At 37.2% G+C, this 24,447-nt stretch overlaps 1 protein-coding gene across 1 annotated transcript; it reads right to left on the bottom strand.

Moving 5' to 3' along the window:
- Nucleotides 1-12,634: 12,634 nt before the first annotated feature.
- Nucleotides 12,635-13,816, bottom strand: LOC149247861 (major pollen allergen Lol p 11-like). Its single transcript, XM_089455955.1, has 2 exons — nucleotides 13,573-13,816; nucleotides 12,635-13,253 (listed from the first exon to the last, which is right to left on the bottom strand). The coding sequence occupies exons 1-2, from the start codon at nucleotides 13,727-13,729 to the stop codon at nucleotides 12,931-12,933; spliced, it is 480 nt and encodes a 159-aa protein (XP_089312081.1). The 5' UTR covers nucleotides 13,730-13,816; the 3' UTR covers nucleotides 12,635-12,930.
- Nucleotides 13,817-24,447: the final 10,631 nt, after the last annotated feature.

Below are 24,447 nucleotides of genomic sequence, written 5' to 3'. Positions count from 1 at the left end.
ATTCTCTCAACTTGCACTGTACCAGACATCAGTTAGATCCAGAACATAATATTGCGACAGTATGCAGATTTAGAAATAACGCATAATCAATCATTATAGTGCATTTCAAACCATTAGATCCCGATTTATCCTTAGATCTAGTCTTCCATCCACCGATGTGATTTCTCCTCCTTAGCTCATATCAAGCAACCCATACCCTGCATATCAGATCTCTTTCTCTCTTAATATTCAAGCCTTGTCGAAAGATGATGTTGCCTAATGATCTTCTTCTCCTTATATAGCCTTAGGCCTTGCTCAATACCAAGAGCCAAAACCATAGTAACACAATACCATCAACTTCAAAACTACGGATCGACACACCCGTCGAGACACAACGGTCCGAAATCATAGCACAACTTCCAAGACTAACCACCATGGACCAAAGGTACTTTTCCACATACACGCGCTTTTTCTGAATCCAACTAGCGTGTACACGCGACTTGGGCTTAACGAACCTGCGTATATGAACTTCCTGGCATGTTGTACTAAGATCTGTCTTCTGATTAAGTTTGCCATCACCTGTACCAACCTCTGAGCACCTGTACCAACCTCTGAGTGAGTTGCCATCAAGGACAACACTTGAATCATAATGCCAACACAGTTTACTCAGTAAATTTGAGTTGGAGGATTTAAAGTTCAGTTAAGCATGTGTTATTTCTAATTTGTAGCAGTCAAGGTCAGTTATCTAAGGTTGTTTTTAGTTAAACTAGTTCCAACTGTTGGAGGAACTAGTGGAGGGTCATGTTGTGTAGTGGCACTTCAGTCAAGCTCAGTGATCATATAATTAACTGATCAATCAACCTAAAATAACTAGTGAATGCAGAGAATTCGATCTTAGTGGAGGTTCTAAGGCAGTGTAACATCAATTGTAGACTAGTCTTGAGTGTACGAGTGTTGCATGCAGTCAGATGATCAATCTAAGGAATTGCACAATTCAATTTAAAAAATTTCCTAAATAATAGGGGTCTAATTCGTCAAGTAACAATGCAAGGAAACAGGAACTCAAGCGGAAGAAAAATTTGACTAAGTTTGGGTCAGAGTCCTTTAGTGAGAAGAGAGATAGGTTATGCATTTACAAGCCGTGCTGAGTTGTGGAAAGAAATTGTAATACATCTCTATTTATTTGATTCATGCAAGCAAACATTGGGGTTTTTAAAAGATTTTTTTCCCGAGAAAAAAATAATTGTTGCATGTGTGTTATTTCTTCTTTCATGTCTCACATTTTTATTCTAAATTACGAATTGATGTCCACAGATAAATAGATTAGGTTTGTGTCTTGTGATTTTGATTAAAACTTCATTTGAAGTTGAAAATCTATAACCTAATTTCTACGTGAATATTAGTAAATAAGAAAATTCTAAATCAAGGCTTTCAACAAGGTATTGATTTTATTGGTGGACAACGCACAATGTTGTATGTAGAATTCTAGCAGAAAACATGAGCACCACTAAGGGGTATGAAACTCAAAACCAACTAATCATGACTATGGATCCTCAAGCATATAAAAAGGTGTCCATGCCATTAGTGAAAATTCAACTGATGGTGTTGCATATCAAATTTTAGTGATGCATATGCACCATGAGGGGATTGAACTCCAACATTTCTCATGGATATGGGTCATTAACTACTAAACATTCAATAAGGTACCCATATCGTTGATATAAATTCAACAAATGTTGTTGTATTTGAAGTTATAGAGATGTACACAAACCATGGGGGTGATCAAACTAAAGAGAAACTACCTATGGATATGGGTTCTTAACCAAAATATTGAACTATACTATTTAGCAAGTTACCCACATCATTTGTACTAAATCAACTCTTGGAGTTGTAAAAATGAATTAACAGTGTCAAGTGATAAAATGTAAGACCAACTACTGAAGAATAAGTGTTGGACATGGAATCCCCTAGAGGCATGTTTTGGGGCTCAAAGCCCAAGTTTTGACCCAATATCGTTGTAAAGACTCCGCGAGTTATGGGCGCAAAGCGCAAAATGTATGATAGAGTCACAGGGTTGTTCGCCCTAGTCTTGTAATGTAATGTTGGCCTACACATGGTTCACGGACCATGGGATTGTATAAATAGAGCGAGGCTCTAAGTGCAAAAGAAAACCAATGAAGGAAGTAGAAGCTAAGAGCAAGAGTCTAAGTGTGTCTTGGGTCGTAGAGTAGGAAAAGGCTCTACAGCTAAGTGCGCAGAGGCCTAGTCGTCCCGCACTGAGTGCTCGGACCCTTGCAGCTGAGTGTGCAGGGCGAAGTCGAGTCTGTAATAGAAGAAGAGATTAATAAAGAAAGGTTTTGTTACCAATTAGTGTATTAGTTCTTGGATTAATTCATGGTTAATGTAAATCACAAATATCTTGTTTATTTACTGCGCGCACATGTATGAATGGTTTATATTGCTAAGTATAACTTAACACATACAAATAAGCTAAGTTAATCAACTAACAGTGGGATACTAGTAAAGACTTGGGTAATAACAACGTTCGGCCCCCGAGTAGGGCTGCAAAAAGACAGCATCTCAGGTTGCAAGGTATGGGTAAGTGCGTGTAGCAACGTGTGCGCAGGGTTGAACCATGAACCACTGAAATCATCAGACATCTCTAGGGTGTGGAAACCTAGTTCTAGCACCCTCCCATACTATTTCAAGTGAGACCTTAGTCTACGCTCTGAGGACTGTTGCTGAAAGGGCCAGTAGTACCAAGATTTGTTTGACTAAATCACCTCTGAACCTGGGTCAGGCCCTAACAAACCAACAATAAGGGTCCTTAACTAAAATCCCAAACTATATCTTTTGCTAAGATACCCATTAATACTTGAAATTCAACCCATGGAGCTATATGTGTAGTTGTAATGACGCATGAACATGACATGATTACTAAGTCCTAAAGATATGGGTCCTTTTAAACAAAATCATAGTTCAAGGCATTTGACAAAGTACCCATGTCATTTGTTGAAATCCAGCCATGGAGTTGTATGTTGAGTTTTAACAATGCACAGGGACCATGGGTGGATCAAACTCAAGGCCAACTCCCTTTAGGTATGGATCCTTAACCGAAGTATCCAACAATTGTCAATCATAGAAATCAACTCATGTAATTGTATTGATATAGAAGCATAAAAAAGGAACCATACTTAAGACCAACTCATTGACTCCTTGTGGATATGATACCTTAATCAAAATATCATATTAAGCAATGAGCAAAATACCCACGTCATTCACACAAACTCAACCCATAAAAGTATATGTAAAATAACAACAAAGCCACATTACCATGAAAAAATAAAACTTAAAATCAACTCTATATAAATACAAATATTTAATAAGTTTTTAAAATTAATACATTTCAAAAAATATCCCTAACATTAATAAAAATCCAATCATAAAATTATATGTAAAATTTAGTGCCTTTAAAAAAAATCCAATTCAAAATCGAACATGTATAAATATTAACTATAATTTTATGATTCCAAAGGAATCCGAACCGAGATTGGGTCGAGAACCATGTGTGTAGCATAGGGAAGTCACTGCCTTTTCACCCCCACCAAATATACAATGAACGATGTGACGTTAATTTACTCGGCCAATTTTTATTTGAAATGATTAATTAATTTGAACGTATGATTTATGTAATTTATGTTCTCTAATTATTTGATTTATCTCTTCTGCTTTGATTTATCTATCTGTCTCTGAGATTATTCTCTACTGTGTGCCCTGAACTAACAACTGGTATCGGAGCCAGTGATATTCATAGTGTCGTGGATGTGTCATAGATTTTTAACTGCTAATTGTTGAAATCCTGAACACGCTCACCAGATCCGAGTTGAAGTTCATTCCTCGTGAGCAGCACTGCAAGAAGCCATTATTGAGCAGCAACAAGTCGCCTCTGCAATTGTTCTCTGCAAGTAGTCATTACGGAGTAGCAACAAGTCGCCTATTCTCTGCAAGAAGAAGTTGTTAGATTTCTTTGTTCTGAAAATACGCTCGATTGGATAGAGGTCCTCGCTTGAAAGGACCATCAAAAATTGGATGAGAACAGAAGGGAAGGGAGGATCGCTGTTGAAGGAAAAACAAAATCGCAATAAAAGGGATTGGTGTTGAAGAAAAAATGAGATTGCAGGAAGAGAGGACGGTTGTTGATGTTGGAGTGCCAAACGTGGGGTTCGAAGCCATGTTGTAAGCTTTTCAAATAGATATACAGGCCACTTGTTTTTGAAGTGTGAAGGCTTTATGTTTTTTTTTAAAGTGCTATGCCTTAATTTTTCAAAAATACCATTTACGTGTGAACGTGAGGGGAAAGTTTTTTTTTATTTTATTTTATTATTATGACCTCACACATGTTTAATTTTGGATTTATGTTTTTTTTTTAAATAAAAGTATAGTTTATTAGAAGGAGGTTTATTGCTTTAAAATGTTTTAAAGGAGTAATCAAGTGTTTTTTTAAGTGGCAAGAGAATTAAAAAAAAGAGTTGAAAGGAGATTGATTTTGGCAAAAGGGCTAATAATTGCTCAAATGCATTTACGGAATATTGTAACAAATTTGGAATAAAGCATGAGAACACTGTGCCTCGTACTCCACAACAGAATGGTGTTGCAAAAGAGTAATTGCACCATTATGGAAAAGGTGCGAAGTATGTTGTCCAATTCTGGTTTGGAGAATAATTTTTGGGCTGAAGTAGTCAAGACCTCTTGCTACCTCATAAATAGATCTCCAACTACAACCTTGGATGGAGGTATCCTTGAGGAAGTTTGGACTGGTAAGAAGTTGAATTATTTTCACTTGAAAATCTTTGGATGTGAAGCATTCGTACATATTCCCAAAGAAAATAGAACTAAGCTAGATGATAAATCTATGAAATGCATTTTTTTGGGATATGCGAATGAATATTTTGGTTATCGTCTATGGGATCCAGTCAAACATAAAATTATTAGAAGTGGGGATGTTATATGTAATGAGTTAGAAATGTTTAAAAATACTGGAGGTGAGCTGGAGATCAAGAAGGTTATTGACAAGTTTGAAGAGCAGCATGAAAACATCCCACCAATGCAAGAAAATGAACAACAAATTCAGGAGCCAGAAGAAAAACAAGCGGAAAATGATGAAGAACAAGAAGAAGGTATCTTGCAAGAACCTTTATAGGAGATTCAACCTAATAATGCACCACCACAGTTGGTTCACAGATCTTCTAGGCCTTATAAGCCTTCACAAAGGTATCCTCCAAACTATATTTTGTTGACTGATAAAGGTGAGCCTAATTGTTTTCAAGAAGCTTATAAAGTTGAGCACAATAAATAATGGAAGAAGAAATGAACTCTTTGCAGGAAAATAAAACTTGAGAGTTGGTAAACCTCCCCAAAGTAAGAAAGGCTCTACAAAACAAATGGGTGTATAGGATTAAGCATGAAGGTGACAAAAAGAAGGAGAGGTATAAAGCAAGGCTGGTGGTGAAAGGATTTTGCCAAAAACAAGGTATTGACTTCACTGAAATTTTCTCGTCTACTGTTAAAATGTCATCCATTAGAGTCATTCCTGGTCATGGTGAATTGGAGGAAGAAATTTAGATGGAGAAGCGAGAAGGCTTCATAGAAAAAGGCAAAGAAGACCTTGTTTGCAGGATGAAGAAGAGTCTATATGGGTTAAAACAGGCACCTCAAAAATGGTACAAGAAATTTGATTCATTCATGTTGGAACATGGTTCTCAAAGGTTGGAAGCTGACAATTGTGTCTATATCAAGAGGTATGATCAAGGAAAGTATATCATATTATTGTTATATGTGGATGACATGTTGATTGTTGGGCATGATAAGAATAAGATCAATAGGATGCAGAAAGATTTGGGTAGCAAATTTGCAATGAAGGATTTGGGACCAGCACAACAGATATTAGGCATGCGGATTTTGTGTGATAGGAAAAAAAAAAGGTTATGGCTATCACAAGAAAAACATATCAAGAAGGTGCTTGATAGGTTTAATATGAAGGATGCCAAGCCAGTTGGTACACCCCTTGCAGCCCACTTCAAGTTGAGTTCTGAATTATGTCCTAGTGATGATAAGGAGAAGGAAGAGATGAGCAAGATTCCTTATGCTTCAGTAGTTTGCAGCTTGATGTATGCCATGGTATATACATGACCAAACATTGCATATTCAGTGGGAGTAGTGGGCAGGTTCCTTGCCAATCCAGGCAAACAACATTGGCAAGCAGTAAAATGGATTTCGAGGTATCTCAAGGGTACTAGTCATTATTGTTCATGTTTTGGTCATAATGAGACCGTGGTTGAAGGATTTACAGATGCGGATATGGCTAGAGATATGGACACCAGAAAGTCCACTACAGGTTATTTGTATACATTTGTAGGTGTAGCAATATCTTGGGTGTCAAGGCTACAAAGAATAACAGCGCTCTCCACAACAGAAGCATGGTACATAGCTGCAATAGAAGCTTGTAAAGAGATGTTGTGGATGCAACGATTCTTAGGAGAGATAGGAATAAAGCAAGACAAGTATGTGCTATATTGTGATAGTCAAAGTGTCATTCGCTTGGCGAAAAACTCGGCATTTCATTCAAAAACCAAGAACATTGAATTAAGGTACCATTGGATCTCGCATGTGTTGGAGGAAGAACAATTATCCTTGGAAAACATCCATACAGATAGGAACCCTGTTGATATGCTCACTAAGATTCTACCAAGAAATAAACATGAGTTATGTAGAGGTATGGTAGCTCTCGGTGTGACTTGATTCATGACTCTTATTTGGCTTCAAGTAGGAGAATGTTAAGTGTGAAGCCAAACTATGGTACATTGTGCAAATGACAGCGAGGACTCCCTGACACTCTGCTGTCCCAGCTGTCACTACCACACCTACGCCAAACCTACCATACCACCATTAACTTCTAAATATTCATCTAAAACACATGGAGGATTCTAAATCCTCCTTCAGCCTCTATAAATTTGTAATTTCTCTCACCAAGAATGGCAAGCTAAGGCCCATGCCTGTTGTATAATCAAAAGTGATTTCTATTCTCTAGTTATTTGATTTATGTTCTCCTGTTATTTAATTTATCTCTCTGTCTCTGAGATTATTCTCTACTCTGTGCCTTGAACTAACAAGCATAGGGAAGTCACTACCTTTTTACCCCCACAAAGTATACAATGAACGATGTGACATTGATTTAGTTGACCAATTTTTATTCGAAATGATTAATTAATTTGAACGTATAGCTATTTATTTATGGAAACCAGATGCCTATAATTTCACTTACATCACATTTGCCATTCACTTAAAACTGAGTGCTAGCGAAGAAAAGCATGCAGATAATTTTCAATTGTCTACCAATTTTTATTGTTATTTTTTATTTTTATTTTTTCGCTTGTGTCTATTCAAGGTTATTAAGTGTTCACGACTTCTAGAATAAGACGATGGAAGCAAGAGGTATAGGCAGAGACAGAGGCAATGAGCGAATATTTTCGCAACTAGAAAGTGTTGGTGGACAAGAGTTTCCAATGCAGAAAGTGGTTTGGCAATTAAAGATGAAGAAAAAGTAAAATTCAATTCCAGAAAATTCAGAGTTTATGATAAACTCTCCCTGCCAAACAAAGTCTCCCCGCTTATGAAAATTGCAAAATTGGAAAATGCAATTAACAAGCTTCAACAACCCACAACTGAACTGAATGTGTCCAACAAGAAGAAGATTTAATTAAGCAATACAAATGCAAGATAACAAAAGTTGCTCTTAAAAAGAAGAATGAAATGCTCTAGAAGGAATTAGAGAGTACCAAGTGTTGGTTGGAAAAGCAAAATCAGAGAGCTGAAAAATCAATGACTGAAAATGTTAGACTTAACAAACAAGTTGAGGAGCTGAGCATCAAGTTTGGAAACCTGCAGGAAACCCATGATAAAATATTGCATGAAAAGAAGAATGGAAGATGGAGTTTGAATCACTAAAATGCATATTTACAAAGTCAACTTTCATCATTTGCTCCTGCAAAAAAGTTTCTGAAAGAAAAAATGAAGTCCTTACAACGTGAAGTTTCATTATTTGCTACTGCAAAAATGTCTCTGGAAAACAAAAGGAATTCCTTACAATGTGAATTTTTGTCAATCATAGCTGCAAAATTGTCTCTAGAAAAGGAAACAAACTCCTTACAAGGTGAAGTTTCATCACTTACTGTAGCTAAAATGTCTCTAGAAAAGGAAAGGAACTCCTTACAAAGTCAAATGGATAGAAGATTTTTGGCTTTAGAAGAAGAAAAGGTAAATCTTAAGGCCATAGTGGGAAAGTTGGAAATAACTCTAGATTCTGCAAGACAGGATCTCGAATCTTCGAGGGTTGTGGAAGCGAAGAAAGAGGGCCAGATATTTGATTTACGACATCAGGTAGTTGATTTATGAAATGAGATTTTGGACAATGCACAGACAAACACATGCCTCAAGTAGAAAAATAATTGTTTGATGAGCGAAATGAACAAATGTACAGAAGAAAATGGGCATCTTCAAGAGAGAATTAGGGAATTGGAAAAGGGCCCTGAGTCGCCTGAAAAAGGATCTTGAATCTAAATATGTTGAGATGAGAGTTGAATGTTGCGAGTGAATGTAAAAGGCAACCGAATTTTACGTGTGAAAGGAAACCAAAGTCGACGTATGTAAGCAAGTGGTTAAGGAGTGATCACCAAAGCAATCAACAAATTCTCGGCCAGAAATAGCATGGCGGTGAAGAATGCTATGTTTTTAGAATTATGAGTTTTGTGATTGTAAATTTTAGTTATTTTCCTCGTCATTGTAATTCATCTCAATATAAAAGTCAATGAGTAAGATAATAGAAGTCTTATTTTCAAGATTGCAAATGAAGTTTAGTTGCAACATAATATTAATATTTTTTATTATTAGTATAGATTTATTTTAAATACCCATCTAATATGAGTGGATAGGGATCCAATTTCTTCACTTGTAAATATTTTTTATGATTTTTAATTGAATTTTTATTACATTTATTTTTAATCTTAATTTTCATTGCTTGAATTAGTAATGCATTTCAATCACATTAGTAATAATCTTCACATTTGTTTATGTATTAAGAAAATGGACACATCGTGATAGTGGTCCCCAAAAATCCGATAATTAAGAAGAAATGTGGATAGAAATGTCCATGGTTTTAACCCAATCTCAACACCTACATGTAACTTTGTTCCTCTAATTTCTCCATTTTGTCGGGTTTTTTTAATAAATATAATACAAATTTGAAATTTTAAAGAAATATTTTCTTTTAACTGTACTTGGAAACCTAAATACAATCAACAAAAAAACCACAATAAAGTCACAAGAGAATACAAACATGGATGTAATTCCCAATCCAAAAACACATATTACTACTTATTTAAATGAATTAAGAATATTAATTAAAGAGATTAAACACACAAGGCAATCAACATAACTCTCATTAGCCACATTCCTTGAGAGTGTCAATCGTTTCTCAAGTGTCAAACCAATCGCTTGATATGAACAAATTCAGAAATTTGGCAAGATATATTGATTACAAAAGCTTGATGTTAATGCAGATGCTTATAGATTTAGTAGGATTCATGTCAAGCGTTTCTTAAGTGTAAAACCAATTCCTTGGTTAAGGTGCAAGTTTGAAGACTTACCCATTTGGAATCGATTTGGAGGGGAGGGTATTATATTAGTATTTTTTTTTTTACATATTTTAACAAGTTAAGAGGTAGATATAAATCTTTTGGGTTAATTACATTATTTCGATTTGGTCCATTTTTGAACCAATTAATTGTTAGGGTTCAAGAGAAATAAATATAACAATCAAGAAATACACATTCAAACCATGTACACCATGATTATCTGGAAAACCCCAATTGGGGGAAAAACCAACCAACAATAGATCTATTATTGTCTTTGGCTAAAACACAGCCAAGCCGACCAACAACCTGAGCTTTCACCGCTCAACCATGGTTGCCTACAATGGAGAATACACAATCTTTTTAAGGGCTTCAACTACATGTAATACCATGAGTCACCAATACTAGGTGCCCAAAACCACAACTGTTAACCATAATTGTTGACATAACCTCAACTCCACCATAGGGTCAAGTTTATTTAACAATCCCCCCTTTAAACTTGACTTTGGGTTTTCCTTGGCCAAATCTAGCCAAATCTGCCAAGTGAGCCAGCCACCACTCACCTCCAAGCCCTACCCAGTCAATGTTAGGGTATTTGATAATCTCACAAGCTTTCCTAGTTCAACATGCTTCATCATACCACCACATGCATCTCCATATCACCCAAGTGGACATTCAGACTTTACCAGTGATTTACTCGGTTATGCATTCCTTACCAGGTCTTACAGTCGTATACCCATTTACATGAAAATTTCCATTTTATTTTTATTTTGTTGCTATCTTGACCCACACACAACTTGAATTGCTGCAAGTTTAACCATGCATTTCACCCTGTAAGACTCCTATCCCACTATTTAACCCTTCTCTTGTAACTGAATTTTTATTTAAAATTTCTGTTACTATTTTAGAATAGAATTTTTTCTTTAACCATAAAAGCCTTTCAACAAATTTCTCTGGAAAAAAAAAGAATTACCTGACTTTCTTGATTTTATGAAAACAATGCTCTGTTCTTTTGTTTTGATCTCTCGGCTTCAGTAGATCAGGCAGGTTTTCGACTCAGACAGGCTTTCTGGTAATCCTCTACGTCCTCCTTTCTCTTCGATAGTAGCATCGTGGTCAACGATGGAGGGGTTTCACCCTCAGGGGCAACACTTCACACGCAGGGCAGCATTCTCCAATGCGCCTTTGGTGGGTACGCAGTAGTGGTGCCCTCCTTGACGTAGATGTCAAGGCTCCTCGATGCATGCAAAGACTCCTCTCTCCACGCCGGTGCCTCCTCGCTCCACTCCAATTCTGGATGCAGAGTATGCAGGTTCCTGCGTCCTCCTTTCTCTTTACACAGGCTAGTGCCTCCTCTTCACGCTGGGCAAAAGGTTTTTCTCCAGCCTCCACTCTTCACGATTTACAAACCAAACCGGACCTCAGAGTATACACGCAGGTGGCACGCGGCTCTGGTCTTCACGGGACTGCAGAGAATACACGCAGCAGATAGCACGCGGCTTTGGTCTTCATGCACTGAGACTAACTCAACTTAATCTAATTTACAATTTCAAAATTTAATTTAAATTTCCAAAAAATATTCCCAGGGCTTGGCAAAGGCTCGAGACTTCATTTTCTTCTTGCTCCTCATCGAACCATCACTCAACGGACATTGCTAGTTTGTGCAATGAGCTATTGCTTAAACCAGCGCCACCACTTCGTCGATGGGAACATTTCGAACAACTATCCAAGGCCCTTGCCAACATACCATTTGTTAGGGTTCAAGAGAAATAAATATAACAATCAAGAAATACACATTCAAACCATGTACACCATGATTATCTGGAAAACCCCAATTGGGGGAAAAACCAACCAACAATAGATCTATTATTGTCCTTGGCTAAAACACAGCCAAGCCAGCCAACAACCTGAGCTTTCACCGCTCAACCATGGCTGCCTACAATGGAGAATACACAAGCCTTTTAAAGGCTTCAACTACATGTGATACCATAAGCTCAATACCATGAGTCACCAATACTAGGTGCCCAAAACCACAACTATTAACCATAACTGTTGACATAATCCCAACTCCACCATAGGGTCAAGTTTATCTAACATTAATATAGTTTATTCTGAAAACAAAAATCCACAAAAAACTTCAACAAGATTTAACATGATTCATGCAAAATTTAGCAGGATTCATGCAAATCCTTTCTATGATGCAAAGCTAATTCATTAGCTTTATATTATTGCTTGAAACAGTTGTAAGTCAATACAAAATTTTGAAACCTGATGTCAACACAAAAGTTTCCTTGACCTTAACAAGAGGTTTGGCAGGATCCATCGATTACGGAAGCGTGATGTTAACACATAAGCTTCAAGCTTTGGCAGGATTGATACAAGTTCTTCCTGCAGTGGAAAACTAAACTAGTACCTTTGTATTATCACTTGAAAGCAATTTAATGCAATACACGTGAAAATTTTACTATCAAAGGGGGGAAAAAACTTCTTGCAGAGATCAATACCCATTGTAATAAACGTGAAAATCCAAATTTTCCACACAACCAAGTTAACTCGACAACATTAGCAATTCATCCCAGAAAAGCAGCCGGCCAAGATAAATTAAAAGCTACACTCACAATAAAATGGTTTTCATCTCTATTTCTGCGCAATCTAATCAAGCATAAGGGATCCCTCCACGTTGAACACGCTTTAGCTTCTCTCCCACGTTAGTCATTGATATTCGTGACAGTGACCACAAATGCATAAATTTGGAGAGAGATAAGCGAAAATAAGACACCATTAGATTCAATATATAGAAGCTCAATGCAGATGGAGCTCTTCTCTGCAGTTTGCAAAGTAGTAGATAGAAATGCATACTGTATATATTCATCTCATAACATGCCAATTTCTTGCATTGTTTGCGATTCTTTTATATTTATCGTACCATAGAAAATCCAAAACCCAACGAATTGAGAGAAAGCTTTCGGTTTTCGGTCAAAGGCAAAGGCAATGCAACATATAAATATATAGAATATGAAATTGAAATTATTCCAAACTTTTGCAGTCTTAGCCACAAATGAATCCAGGTATTTATGAATACCATCACAATAGATAAATAGTCCACCTAAGCTCTACAACCTTTTATATTTATATTCACTGGTGGCACAGATTCTCAGGCAGGAGAACCCATGAGAAACAGTAGCAGGGCTCAGCCAAAATCAATAACAGAAAGAGGCGACGAAGACCCGAAAACCGACACAAACGCATGTAGAGGCAATAAAACCTAGTCAGAGTCATTATATATGTTATATTCTGCCAACACAGCCTGACAAGCAGGGTCGTTTGTGGTAGATCTGAAGGCAAAAGGCCCAGTCTTTCTTTCGTCCGAATTGATCCCATTGTTGTGAGTTAGGTAAACTGGACCTCGGCTGCTATCAGTTTTAAGGTTGCATGAGGTTGGGCTGCTCACTGTAAATGCCTCACAGGCTTCGTGCTCGTGCTCACCCTTAACAGCGATATTGAAAAGGCCATCGTTGTCGGTGTGCTGTTCATTATAGAACAATCTCTTACCAGCAGGATCCTTGCACTCAACAGCTACAGTGGCACCTGCACAGCACTCATACTCAAAGTATCAGAACCAATCGTAGGGCTGCCCTGTGCATTCTATGCTTCAGACAGAAACCCGCATTTCTCTCAAAAACAAGAGTGTAGAAAAGGAAAGCACTGTGAACACAATAGCAAAAGGGAAGAATAGATCTATTCAGAAAAGCATAAATAGCATTCCACATGGAGAATCTTAAAACCAGATCTATTCTTCAGCACCAGATCTTTTCAATAAGAAAATGCAGTAGCCCAAATGAAAACAATCTACAAAAACTGCAAAACAAATTGAAAAACTATCGAAGACGGGTGGTTGCTGGCTTACCAGAGATGGCAGGTGAAATCCTGGTGGGGAATCCAGCAGCACAGTTATCGCAGTAAACCTTGCCCGTAACATAAAAGTTATGGCCAGCATGAGCATTGGCAACACCCAACAAGGTAAAAAGGGCGATCAAGCCACAGAAAGCGGATAGCTTGGCCATTGTTGAGATACCCACCTCGCCGAAAGAAGCAATAAAGATCAAAATACTTGGATTAGAAATGGAAGAAGCAACAGTACAAAGCACCTATATATGTATGTATAAATGAATGATCTTTGTCTGAGTGTGGAATAGCGAAGAGAATGGTGTAATATATATATATATATATATATATTGGTTTTGGCCCCAACATGTAAGCCGGTGATTATGAACAGATTTTCCGAGTAAAATATAACTGTCACAGTGTCCCTGCTCCGCGTGAGCCTGGCTGGAAACATTTTTTTTCGGAATCATAAACATAATTTTTTGGATCCTACAAGTCGTATGGTGGCCTGCTCCGCGTGAGCCTGGCTGTAAACATCTTTTTCCGGAGCCATAAACATAAATTTTTGGTTCCTACAAGTCATATGGTGGCATGGGGAGCCATAAACATAAATTTTTGGATCCTACATGCATGCATGTCGGTGGCGAGTTGTGCCCTCTTAATATAATTCTCCATCATGTCTATGGGTGGTCCGCCCGAGTTTGGAAGTAAACATTTTTTTCCGGAGTCGTAAACATAAATTTTTGGATTTTACGAGTGATGTGCCACTATTTTTCCATGATTTTTTCACAAAAAAGTTTTCTCAGTTTTCAATTTTACAAAAAATGATTCGCTTAAATTTTAGAATATAAAATTATTTTACCTTTAAAATCACCAACATTATATAGAGACTATATATAAAATCATTATAAATTTGAATAATTTTAAGAATATATCAATAAACATTTTTTAGTTTTCGTATTAAGGATTACTAAGATTCGCCAATGTTTTTAAACTTCAAGAAAAATTTGCATCCTTAAAATTGTTCTTGGTGGCATGCATGTTCTTGCATATATTAGGGCGAGTTGTGCCCTCTTAACATAAATTCCCAGGGTGGTGGGCTTACGTCTCAAGGCACTTTTATTAACACTCCCATTAGGGAAATGGAGTGTTTACTTGTTGATATTTCAATTAAAATACATTTTAAATTGAAACTAAACATGTGCTTCAAATTTGATCATTAATGGTGGGAAAAGGAAAGTGAAAGTATTTAGGACATAAAGTAACTAAATAATAATTTCCATGGTACTACTATTGGATAATGTGATGGATTGAATTAACCTTTGTATAATGCAGTGTTTCATCATGATATCAAATATAGAAATTTGGGAAATTCAATGAGGTAACTGAACTCAATTTTGGCTACTTGTGGATATGGGCCTTTAACCAAATCTCAGTGTAACACTTTAAAAAATGTACTCACATCATTTGTAAAATTCAACTTGTGGAGTTATAACAATGCATCGGCACTCTGAGTTAGATTGAATTTAAAGAAAAATACATGTGAATGTTAGTAGATAGGAAAATTTTAAACCATGGCTTTCAAAAGGTATTGATTCCATTGATGGAAAGTCAACCTACAAATTTGTATGTAGAACTGTAGTAGCAAATATGAGCACCATTGAGCGACATGGAACTCAAATCCAATTACTTGTGACTGTGGATCCTGATAAAAAGTGCTAAATTAAAGCATATAGCAAGGTATCCATGTCATTAGTGCTAATTCAACGATGGAGTTGCATATTGTATTTTAGTGATGGATATACACCATGAGGGGATTGAACTCCAACATTTCTCATGGATATGGGTCATTAACCATTCAAACATTCGTACAAGCGTCCCATGCCATTGATATAAATTTAGCCAATGTTGTTGTATTTGAAGTTATAGAGATGCACAGGAACTATGCCAGGGCTAATCAAGCTAAAGAGAAACTACCTATGGATATGGGTTCTTAACCAAACTATTGAACTATACCATTTAGCAAGGTAGCCACATCATTTGTACTAAAATAACTCTTGGAGTTGTATGTGGAGTTGTAAAAATGCACTAACATTGTCAAGTGATAAAATGTAAGACCAACCACTAAAAGATAAGGGTCCTTAACTATATGTGTAGTTGTAATGACGCATGAACACCATGATATGATTACTAAGTCCTAAATATATGTGTCATTTTAACCAAAATCCTGGTTAAAGACATTTGACAAAGTACTTGTGTCATTTGTTGAAATCCAGCCATAGAGTTGTATGTTGAATTGTAACAATGCATAGGTATTATGGGTGGATCAAACTCAAGGCCAACTACCTCTAGGTATGTGTCCTTAACCAATGTATCCCATGGAGTTGTATTGATGTAGAGGCACCAAAAATAGATTATACTTATGACCAATTAAGTGACTACTTGTGGATATGTTCCCTTAATCAAAACATCAAACTAGGCAATCTGCAAAATACTTACATCATTAGACATATTCAACTCATAAAATTATATATAAAATAGTAACCTAAGTCTCATTACCATGAAAGATGAAACTAAAAGTCAATTTCATATGAATGTAAATCTTTAATAATTTTTTTAAATTAATACATTTTAAAAAATATCCATAACATTAATAAAAATTCAACCATAAAATTATATGTAAAATATATTTAATTTCCTCATCAGCTAGATGATGGATATCAAAACTATGATGATGTTCAGAATATCATATATATATGTATTGTCTTAATATAATTCAAAACAGATGATTTCTTCCTGCTGGAAAAAAAAATACATTTAAAATATAGCAATATGAAAATTTATCTTTTAAAAAAAATCCAATTCAAAATCAAGCATATATAAATATAAATTTTTAACTATAATTTAAGCATAATTGTATGATTCCAAAGGAATCAAAACCGAGATAGGGTTGGGAACCATGAGTAGTTGGCCTCTTCAAGAGAGGATAAGCGAATTGGAGAGTGCCCTGAATTGTGCGAGGAGGATCTGGAATTAGTGATAGTTGAGATCTGAGGGTTGACACAACGTCGAAACCCGCCAAATGCAAATGGTGGCGTGAGTGACAGGAAATCACCATCAAAGTCGACTTGTGAACGACGAGCATGAAAGCAGGTGGCTGCAAAGCAAAGGGTTTAAATTATTTAGTAATTCATGTCAACCTAAATATGAATGTGAAAGATAATAGGAGTCGTCTCCTCGTCAACATTAGTTTTCAGTGCCCCTGTAGATGAATATATGAATACTTTATACTGTGTATATTGAGTTCAGGCAAAAATATAAGATGCGAATCTAATTAATTAACTTGAAGAATATAAGAATTATATTTTAATTTGTTAATTTTAGTATAACATAAAACTATATATAAAAATAAGTTACAAGAAAAATGGTGTCATTATTGTTAGAATTTTAAGTTTAATAGTACACAATGATAACATTTTATAAATATTATATATTTTATAGCTTTTACCTATATTGATTGTGATAAAATATTTAATGGATTTATGTATAAATAATAATTTTATTATTAAATTGTTTATTCGACATGGCATAGAATAAATAACGATAGATGCATTATTAAATCATTCTGTATTTCGATATCAATATGATATATAAAGATTGGTTGTGTGTTATAGATGGAAACCCAGTAATAAGAGAGCATGGCAAGGAGAGCCACTGGGGAGAGCATGTAGCCTTAGTTGCTGCCGCAGTAACCAGGGCGAAGCAACATTCGCTGCGCCTTAGTGGCCCTCGCTGCTGAGGTCAGAACGACAGAAAGAAGTAGAGATCGCAATTGCAGTTTTCGATAGGCAGATACTGCCTCATATTGTAGTGGCCCTCAGCGGCCTCCAGCTGCTGGGGTTTGAACAATATGGATCCACCGGGAGAGGAAGAGCTTCATCCCACAGATCACCAGCAAGATTCAGAAGTAACAGAAAAAGCCTTTGCTTCCCTCATCTCTGCAATGGGTCCAGCAAAGAATAGACCGTCAGTGTCAAAGTTCGTTAAAAGAATGGAAGAAATACCAGAAATATCTCTCCCCCCAGCACTTCCAAGAAAAGCAACACTCTCTCTCGCAGAACGAGGGTTAGTAGGGCAGTTTATTGGGTTGTGGCCATCACCTAAGATTGTGCAAAAGTGGGTAGAAAGAAACTGGGCTGCTGCAATATCCGGGAAGATCTCAATCAGATTCTGTGGCAGAGGGTATTACACTTTTCATTTCGAAACCAAAGAGGATCGTGATCTGATATTCAGGAATGACTCATATTTTATGGATACAAGGGGGCTGTATTTGAATAGATGGACACTGGACTTTGACCTAGAAATGGACGACCTAAATGCTATTCTAGTATGAGTAAAACTGTCGCATGTACCTCTCCACTACTGGGGAGATGATTTAGTTAAAGCAATAGGAAACGCGGTTGGGAAATACATAGACAGATGTGAGCCCAAAGAGAACATGCATGCATGCGTCCGAATCTGTGTGGAAGTAGATCTAGGTAAAGGCCTCCCTAAAGCAATCAAAATAAAAGTGGATCAGTGGACGCATATACAACAACTGGACAACGAGCAAATCCCTTTCAAATGCAAAGGATGTCATGAATATGGTCATTTTTCAAATAGATGTACACAAAATAGAGAAAATGAAAATGAAAAGATTGAGGATCCAGAAAATAAATGGGAATAGGTCAAACGAAAGAAGACAGCCAATAAACAACCAGCATAGACTGCCTCTCAGCCCTCACATTCTGCTGAAGCCCTCACCCTCTCACCAAAAGTAACTTTAGATAGTCAAAACCCCTTTGACCCTCTGCTCACATCAAACCCCCCATCTCCTAGAGCCGCCAGATCTAGATCTAGATCTAGAACCCCGCACTCTCCATCTCAGCGGTCCCCCCTTTCCCCTAGAGACTCATTTCACCTCTCCCCCCTAGTAGACAGGATATTAACCAGAAAGCAAGTGAAAGAAGCATACCCAAATGCAGAAAACCAAAAAAAAGTTGGAAGAAAGACAAATAAAGAAGTAAGGGATGAAGCAGCAGCAAAAGAAATGGCCCTAGGAACACAACAGCCCATGGACACTTATCTAGGGAAAAGTACAGGAAACATGGAGAAAAGCCAGCACAAGGGGAAAGGAGCCATGCATCACCCAATAAGTAAATAATGATAATAGTCTCCTAGAACTGCAGAGGAATGGGCTCACCTGTTAAGGAAAATGCAACAAGAGACATTTTGACAAATGAGAACCCAGATATACTTATGATCCAGGAGACAAAAGTAAACAATCAAGAATTGGAAAATATGATAAAAAAAAGGGGGGGGGGGAAGCAATTCAGGCAACTGGAGCATCAGGAGGCATATGTACAATCTGGAAAAAAGAAAGATGGGAATTAATGGGGAAGAAAGCAGGGCAGCACTGGATTCTAACGGATCTGAGGAGGATCAACACAGAAGAGAAATACAGGGTGATAAACATATACGCCCCCAATCACTATAAGGAGAAAGAACAGTGCTGGGCAACAATAAAGGAAGTACTACAAGAAACCCAAGATGGAAAAATAATTTTAGGAGGAGACTTAAATCTGGTTAGAAGCACAGAGGAAAAGTTTGGAGGAAACTTTCATGTGGATCCATCCAGAAACTCTTTAGAAGGAATAATGGAACAACATAGCCTTCTGGATATTCCTCCAAAAAATGGAAAATATACATGGAATAACAAGAGAGTGGGTAAAAGTAACATAAAAGAAAGACTAGACAGAATACTGATTCAAGAAGACATAACAACACTGTACAGCTCTATCAAATCCAAAATCATCCACACCATAGTCTCTGATGAAAAAACTCGTTGTAATAACAACGGGCAAAATGGAAAACCAAGGCCCACTCTTGTTCACGTACAACTCAATCTGGGACAGTAGCACACAAACTAGCGAGGTAGTGAAAGTAGCATGGGCACTAAGAATATCAGGCTCACCACAATACATATGGGAGACAAAACTAGAAAATGTGAGAATCAACCTAAAGGAGTGGGCAAGGGCAAATGAAATAAATAAAAGAAAAGAAAAGAAAAAAGAGTTACAAAATAAAATGGACAGCTTGCAGGCGGAAAAAGAGAGTAAAGAAGAAAACAAGCAAGACTACCTTAAAGAGAAAGAAATTTTTTGGGAGATATACAAAGAAAATAGGAAAGAGGAGGAAGAAGCAAGAATGAAATCTAGAAACCTTTGGCTTAAGGTAGGGGATAAGAATACAAACTTTTTTCATAACAACATGAAAGTCAGAAGAGCTAGAAATCAGATAGAAAAAATACAAGTGGAAAATCAAGAAATTAAAGGAGTGGAAGAAATAAAAAAAGCAGCCCACAAGCACTTCAAAAATTTACTGTCAGCAACGGAGGAAACAGATGAATATGAAGAAATTTTGTAGCATACAAAGAAGAAAATAAAAAAAGAACAAAACAAAGATATGTGTAAGGACCTCACAGAAGAAGAAATTGTGGAGGCCATTTGGAGCCTGCATCCGAACAAAGCGCTCGGGCCTGATGGATTCACAATAGCCTTCTACAAAAATCATTGGAATACAATAAGAAAGGATTTTTTAAGAATGTAAAAAAATGTTTAAAAAAAGAAAAGAAAATGGGAGGCCACACAAGATCATCCTATGTGGTTTTGGTTCCAAAGGAAGCAAATCCATCCACCTTTAACAGGTTCAAGCCCATTTCACTGTGAAATTTCTCCTACAAGATAATAACAAAAATAGTGGCAAACAGAATAAAGAAAGTTCTGCACTTAATCATCTTAGAAAATCAAGGAGGATTTGTCCCAAATAGACAAATCATTGACAATGTCATCATAGTACAAGAGGTTGTCCACTCCAGTATCTTGAAGGAAGAAAAAGGTATGATAATCAAACTAGATATGGCAAATGCTTTCGATAGAGCCAGCCACTCATATTTACTGGTTGTACTTCAAAAACTGGGCTTCTCAAAAGAAATAACAGAAGTGATAAAAGAATTCATATCCACCCCTTGGATAGCCCCTCTCATCAATGGAAGACCCAGTGAATTTTTTCAAAGCACAAGAGGCCTCAGGCAAGGTTGCCCTCTATCACCATTTCTATATATAATAATGGCAGAAACTCTAAGTAGAGCATTGGAAACTCAGAGGAAAGAAAGAACAATCACAGGATTGAGGATAGCAAAAGGAGTAAGGACTATAAATCACTCCTTGTTTGCAGATGATACATTGTTGATGGGAGGAGCATCAACAATAATAGCAAGAAGGTTCAAAAAAATAATGGATGCATTTCTCCAGGTGTCAGGAGGACTTTTGAATAATACAAAATGCAGGATCTATGGGTGGAACATTCCAGCACGAACTATGCAAAGAATTTCCCAAATCATGGAAATCCCAGCACAGGAAAACTAGAGTCACTTCCTCTATTTGGGATTACCAATATCAAAAGAGGTAATGAAGGAAAAAATATGGACAAAACAAATTGAGAAAATGCAAGATAGGATGAAGAACTGGGGAATGATGTGGTTAAATATGGCTGGAAGGGTGATATTAATTAAGGCCCTCCTTGCTGCACTACCAATATACCAATATGCCCTAATCATGGCCCCAACTAGTGCTCACAAGTAGATGGAATTAATCCTAAGAAGTTTTCTCTGGTAAGGAGGGAAGCAGGAAAACAAAATATTTACTCTGGTAAGGTGGGAACAGGTAGTGCTACTGTACGAACAAGGGGGATTGTCTATTTGACTACTTGGGCTCATGAATGCAGCCCTGGGAATGAAAATTGTTTGGAGACTTATAACAAGTAATGAGAGCTGGTGGAAAAAAGCCCTCATAAACAAATATCTAAATGGTTCCAAGGAGAATCTGCTGAATGGGAACATCCCAATAAGACAACGCACCCAAGTATGGAAGCTAGCCAAAAGAGTCATTCCAATAATGGGCAGCCATATATCCAAAAATCCTCGGAATGGACAAAGAACCTCGATTTGGGAAGACAAAATCATGGGAAAAGACCCTTTAAAGTATCACACGGAAATGGAAAACATTCAGGGGTGGATGAGTGAGAAAGGCCTTAATACCTTACATTCAATCTCTATATGGAACCAGAAGGAGTGGAAGGAATGGAAAAGGCCAACAATTCCAACAAACATGGAAGGACAATGGAAGAAACTCAAGCAGCATCTAAAGGGGGCAGCACCAATGCATACTGACGAGGAAGACAATTACCTCTGGGACCCAAGTAATGGGCAATATACAGTCAAATCTGGATACAAAATTCTTCAAGACCAAATCAATCAACAAGAATGGGAACCATGGAAAATAGCATGGAAATAAGAAAGTTTGCCTAAAATAAAAGTCTTAATTTGGACTTTATTAAAAGGAAATATCCTTACTGGCGAAAATATGAAAAAAAGAGGAATCCATGGGCCATCAAGATGCCCATTGTGCCAACAGGCAGAAGAAACCATCCAACACTTGTTTCAGGATTGTAAATCCTCAAGAGAATGTTGGGAGCATCTCTTGAGCCCACTGGAAGTAAACATAGAATATGGTAAACCAATGCCAGAATTCCTCAATCTTCCGGGGAAAGCCTACCCATATGCTGCAAAAAAGAAAAACACAATTATAAGAATCTGGAAATGTATTCCAACAGTCCTATGCTGGCAAATTTGGTTGACCTGGAACAGGTGCATCTTTAAAAACCAAAACCCCAGAATTGGAAAAACATTATCAAAAGCATGGGGATTAACGTCAGAAATATTCAATGAAAAAGGAACTACTCCAACGGACTTTAGCATTCTTCAACAAGAAGAAAGAGAATGGCTTAACAAAGCCATAATAGACAACAATGGTAAAAAGGGACAGAGAAAAGAAAGGTCAGGGGAAAACTGGAAGTTGAGAATGAATGAGGAAGAAATTGAAAGTTGGAAAAGACAACAAAATAGATTTTGTTTGCAATTTGATGGACCCTCCAAGAATAATCCTGGAAAGGTAGGAGCAGGTGGGATAATTCTTTACCCAAGTGGAAAAAAATTGTCACATATGAATGGGGATTGGGACAGATATCAAATAATAAGGCCGAAGCTTATAGTTTGCTCTTGGGGACAAAAATAATTAAAAAAAGAGGAATTCAAAATCCAATAATCCTGGGAGATTCAGCCATCATAATTGAGACAATGACCCAAGGCAAAAGTCCAAGCAATGAATATATGAGAATAATTATCAAAAGAATAAGAAGGAATTTAGAAGTGTCTGGTACCGTAACTTTTAAACATATAATGAGGTGCCACAATCAGCAAGCAGATTACTATGCAAATCAAGCAGTGGAGAGGAATGAAGGAAAAGTCCGGGAAAATAATGAGGAATATCACCACTCTGTGCCTTAAGTTCAAAATGAATTTGGGAATTTTAATGCATTGGGGAAAAAATGGACAAAGCAGGAAAACTTATGGAAAAAATAAAAAAACAAAAAACTCAGAAAATCAAAAAACAAACAGTCAAAAGATACCTCAGAAAATCATGGAAAGACAAAAAGAAAAGTGAGGAAAAAAGGAGGAAAAAACAAGCATTGGCAGAAACAGCAACATAAATCATCAAGACTATGAGCAAGCAAAAAAATGCCTAGAAGGAAAGTGGGCTATAGAAGGGAAAAACGAAAAAAAATTAGCACACAACTCCAACGAATGGGGAGTAAAGTATGGAGTCAAGCTGTCAAATCAGAAGCACCCTCACAATAAAGCAGCCAGCAGGGAGGAGCGATCCACAGGTCAACGCTTCCCAAAGGAGCCCTCAGGTCTACACGCAGGAAGCCCAGCTCATTGGACAGCAAGAGCACTAGCTCTCTGCGCAGCAATCAAGCAGGCCTCTGCGTGGACTGAAGACCAGCAAAATTCTTGTTACCATACAATCTCTTCTGAGCACTCCATACATCGTTTTCCAGCTCTAGCATTTCAGGTGGCGGCTATTGGCAAAGAATCTCAATGCTCAAGGCTTGGGACTGGCCATCACCCCATCGCAGTACCTGTAGCTACTAAACGCAGTATGGAAAGGCTGTTTAGCCCCCCTCTCATCTCCCAGCTATTTCTTTCCCCGCTACATATCATTCTTTAGCCCATGCGATTATGCTGGAAACCAATCCTTCAACTGCTGCACCTCTCCCCAATCCTACACTCAGATGCGTTTCCACATCCTCTTTGCTAGCTTCTCATCCGCCCTCTACTGATCTTACCTCATCTCTTCCAGACTATAACGCTCAGCATTACATTCCTATCTCCCCTCCCCTCATTCGCAGGCCCTTAATAAAAAAATTCTTCTCTCTCTTAAAGGCTTCACCCACAGCTCATAAAAAAGTCCTCAATAGAGCCCATTAAAACGAAGCAAGGATGGAGCAAGGAAATGCACACAGCTACAAAAATGCAGATGGAAAAATAGTCAGGCGGAGTCTCACCAAATCGAGAAGGCAGCTAGAAATATGGCAGCACAATTCCACGAAATAAAGGAACTGAAAATCAAGTACGAGAAGCTAAAGGAGGCAGTAAAATATTGTGGGAGCAACAACAACGAAGGAGAAAATTCACCCAACAACAACAATAGAGCTGATGCACTCCAAGAACACTCAGTAAATAAGCCATAATCTCATTGGGAACTTATGTTATGTAAATATGCTTTTTTAGTAGGTCAATTCGTCTAACATTATTCTAGAATAAATAAAAGAATATATGAAGTATGGAAATTAAGCACAGGAGAAGGGACTGCATTCTCCTCTCGTTGCTTAATCTGCCATTGCAAAAAAGATGATTGTAACTGGAGCTTGCTCTAAAACCCTTTTTTGAAATATA

Source organism: Pinus tabuliformis, chromosome 7 (genome assembly GCF_031772625.1).
Source record: "Pinus tabuliformis cultivar Carrire ecotype Pingquan chromosome 7, CPIR1, whole genome shotgun sequence".
NCBI classification, from domain to species: domain Eukaryota; kingdom Viridiplantae; phylum Streptophyta; class Pinopsida; order Pinales; family Pinaceae; genus Pinus; species Pinus tabuliformis.
The sequence above is the reverse complement of the archived record's forward strand: the minus strand, read 5'-3'. Positions and strand labels throughout refer to the sequence as shown.

Bases quoted from the DNA above. Each gene is read 5' to 3' on its own strand.
- LOC149247861 (XM_089455955.1), bottom strand. From the start codon at position 13,729: ATGGCCAAGCTATCCGCTTTCTGTGGCTTGATCGCCCTTTTTACCTTG. The intron at 13,254-13,572 runs GTAAGCCAGCAA...AGTGCTGTGCAG, and splicing joins GATTTCACCTGCCATCTCTG to GTGCCACTGTAGCTGTTGAG.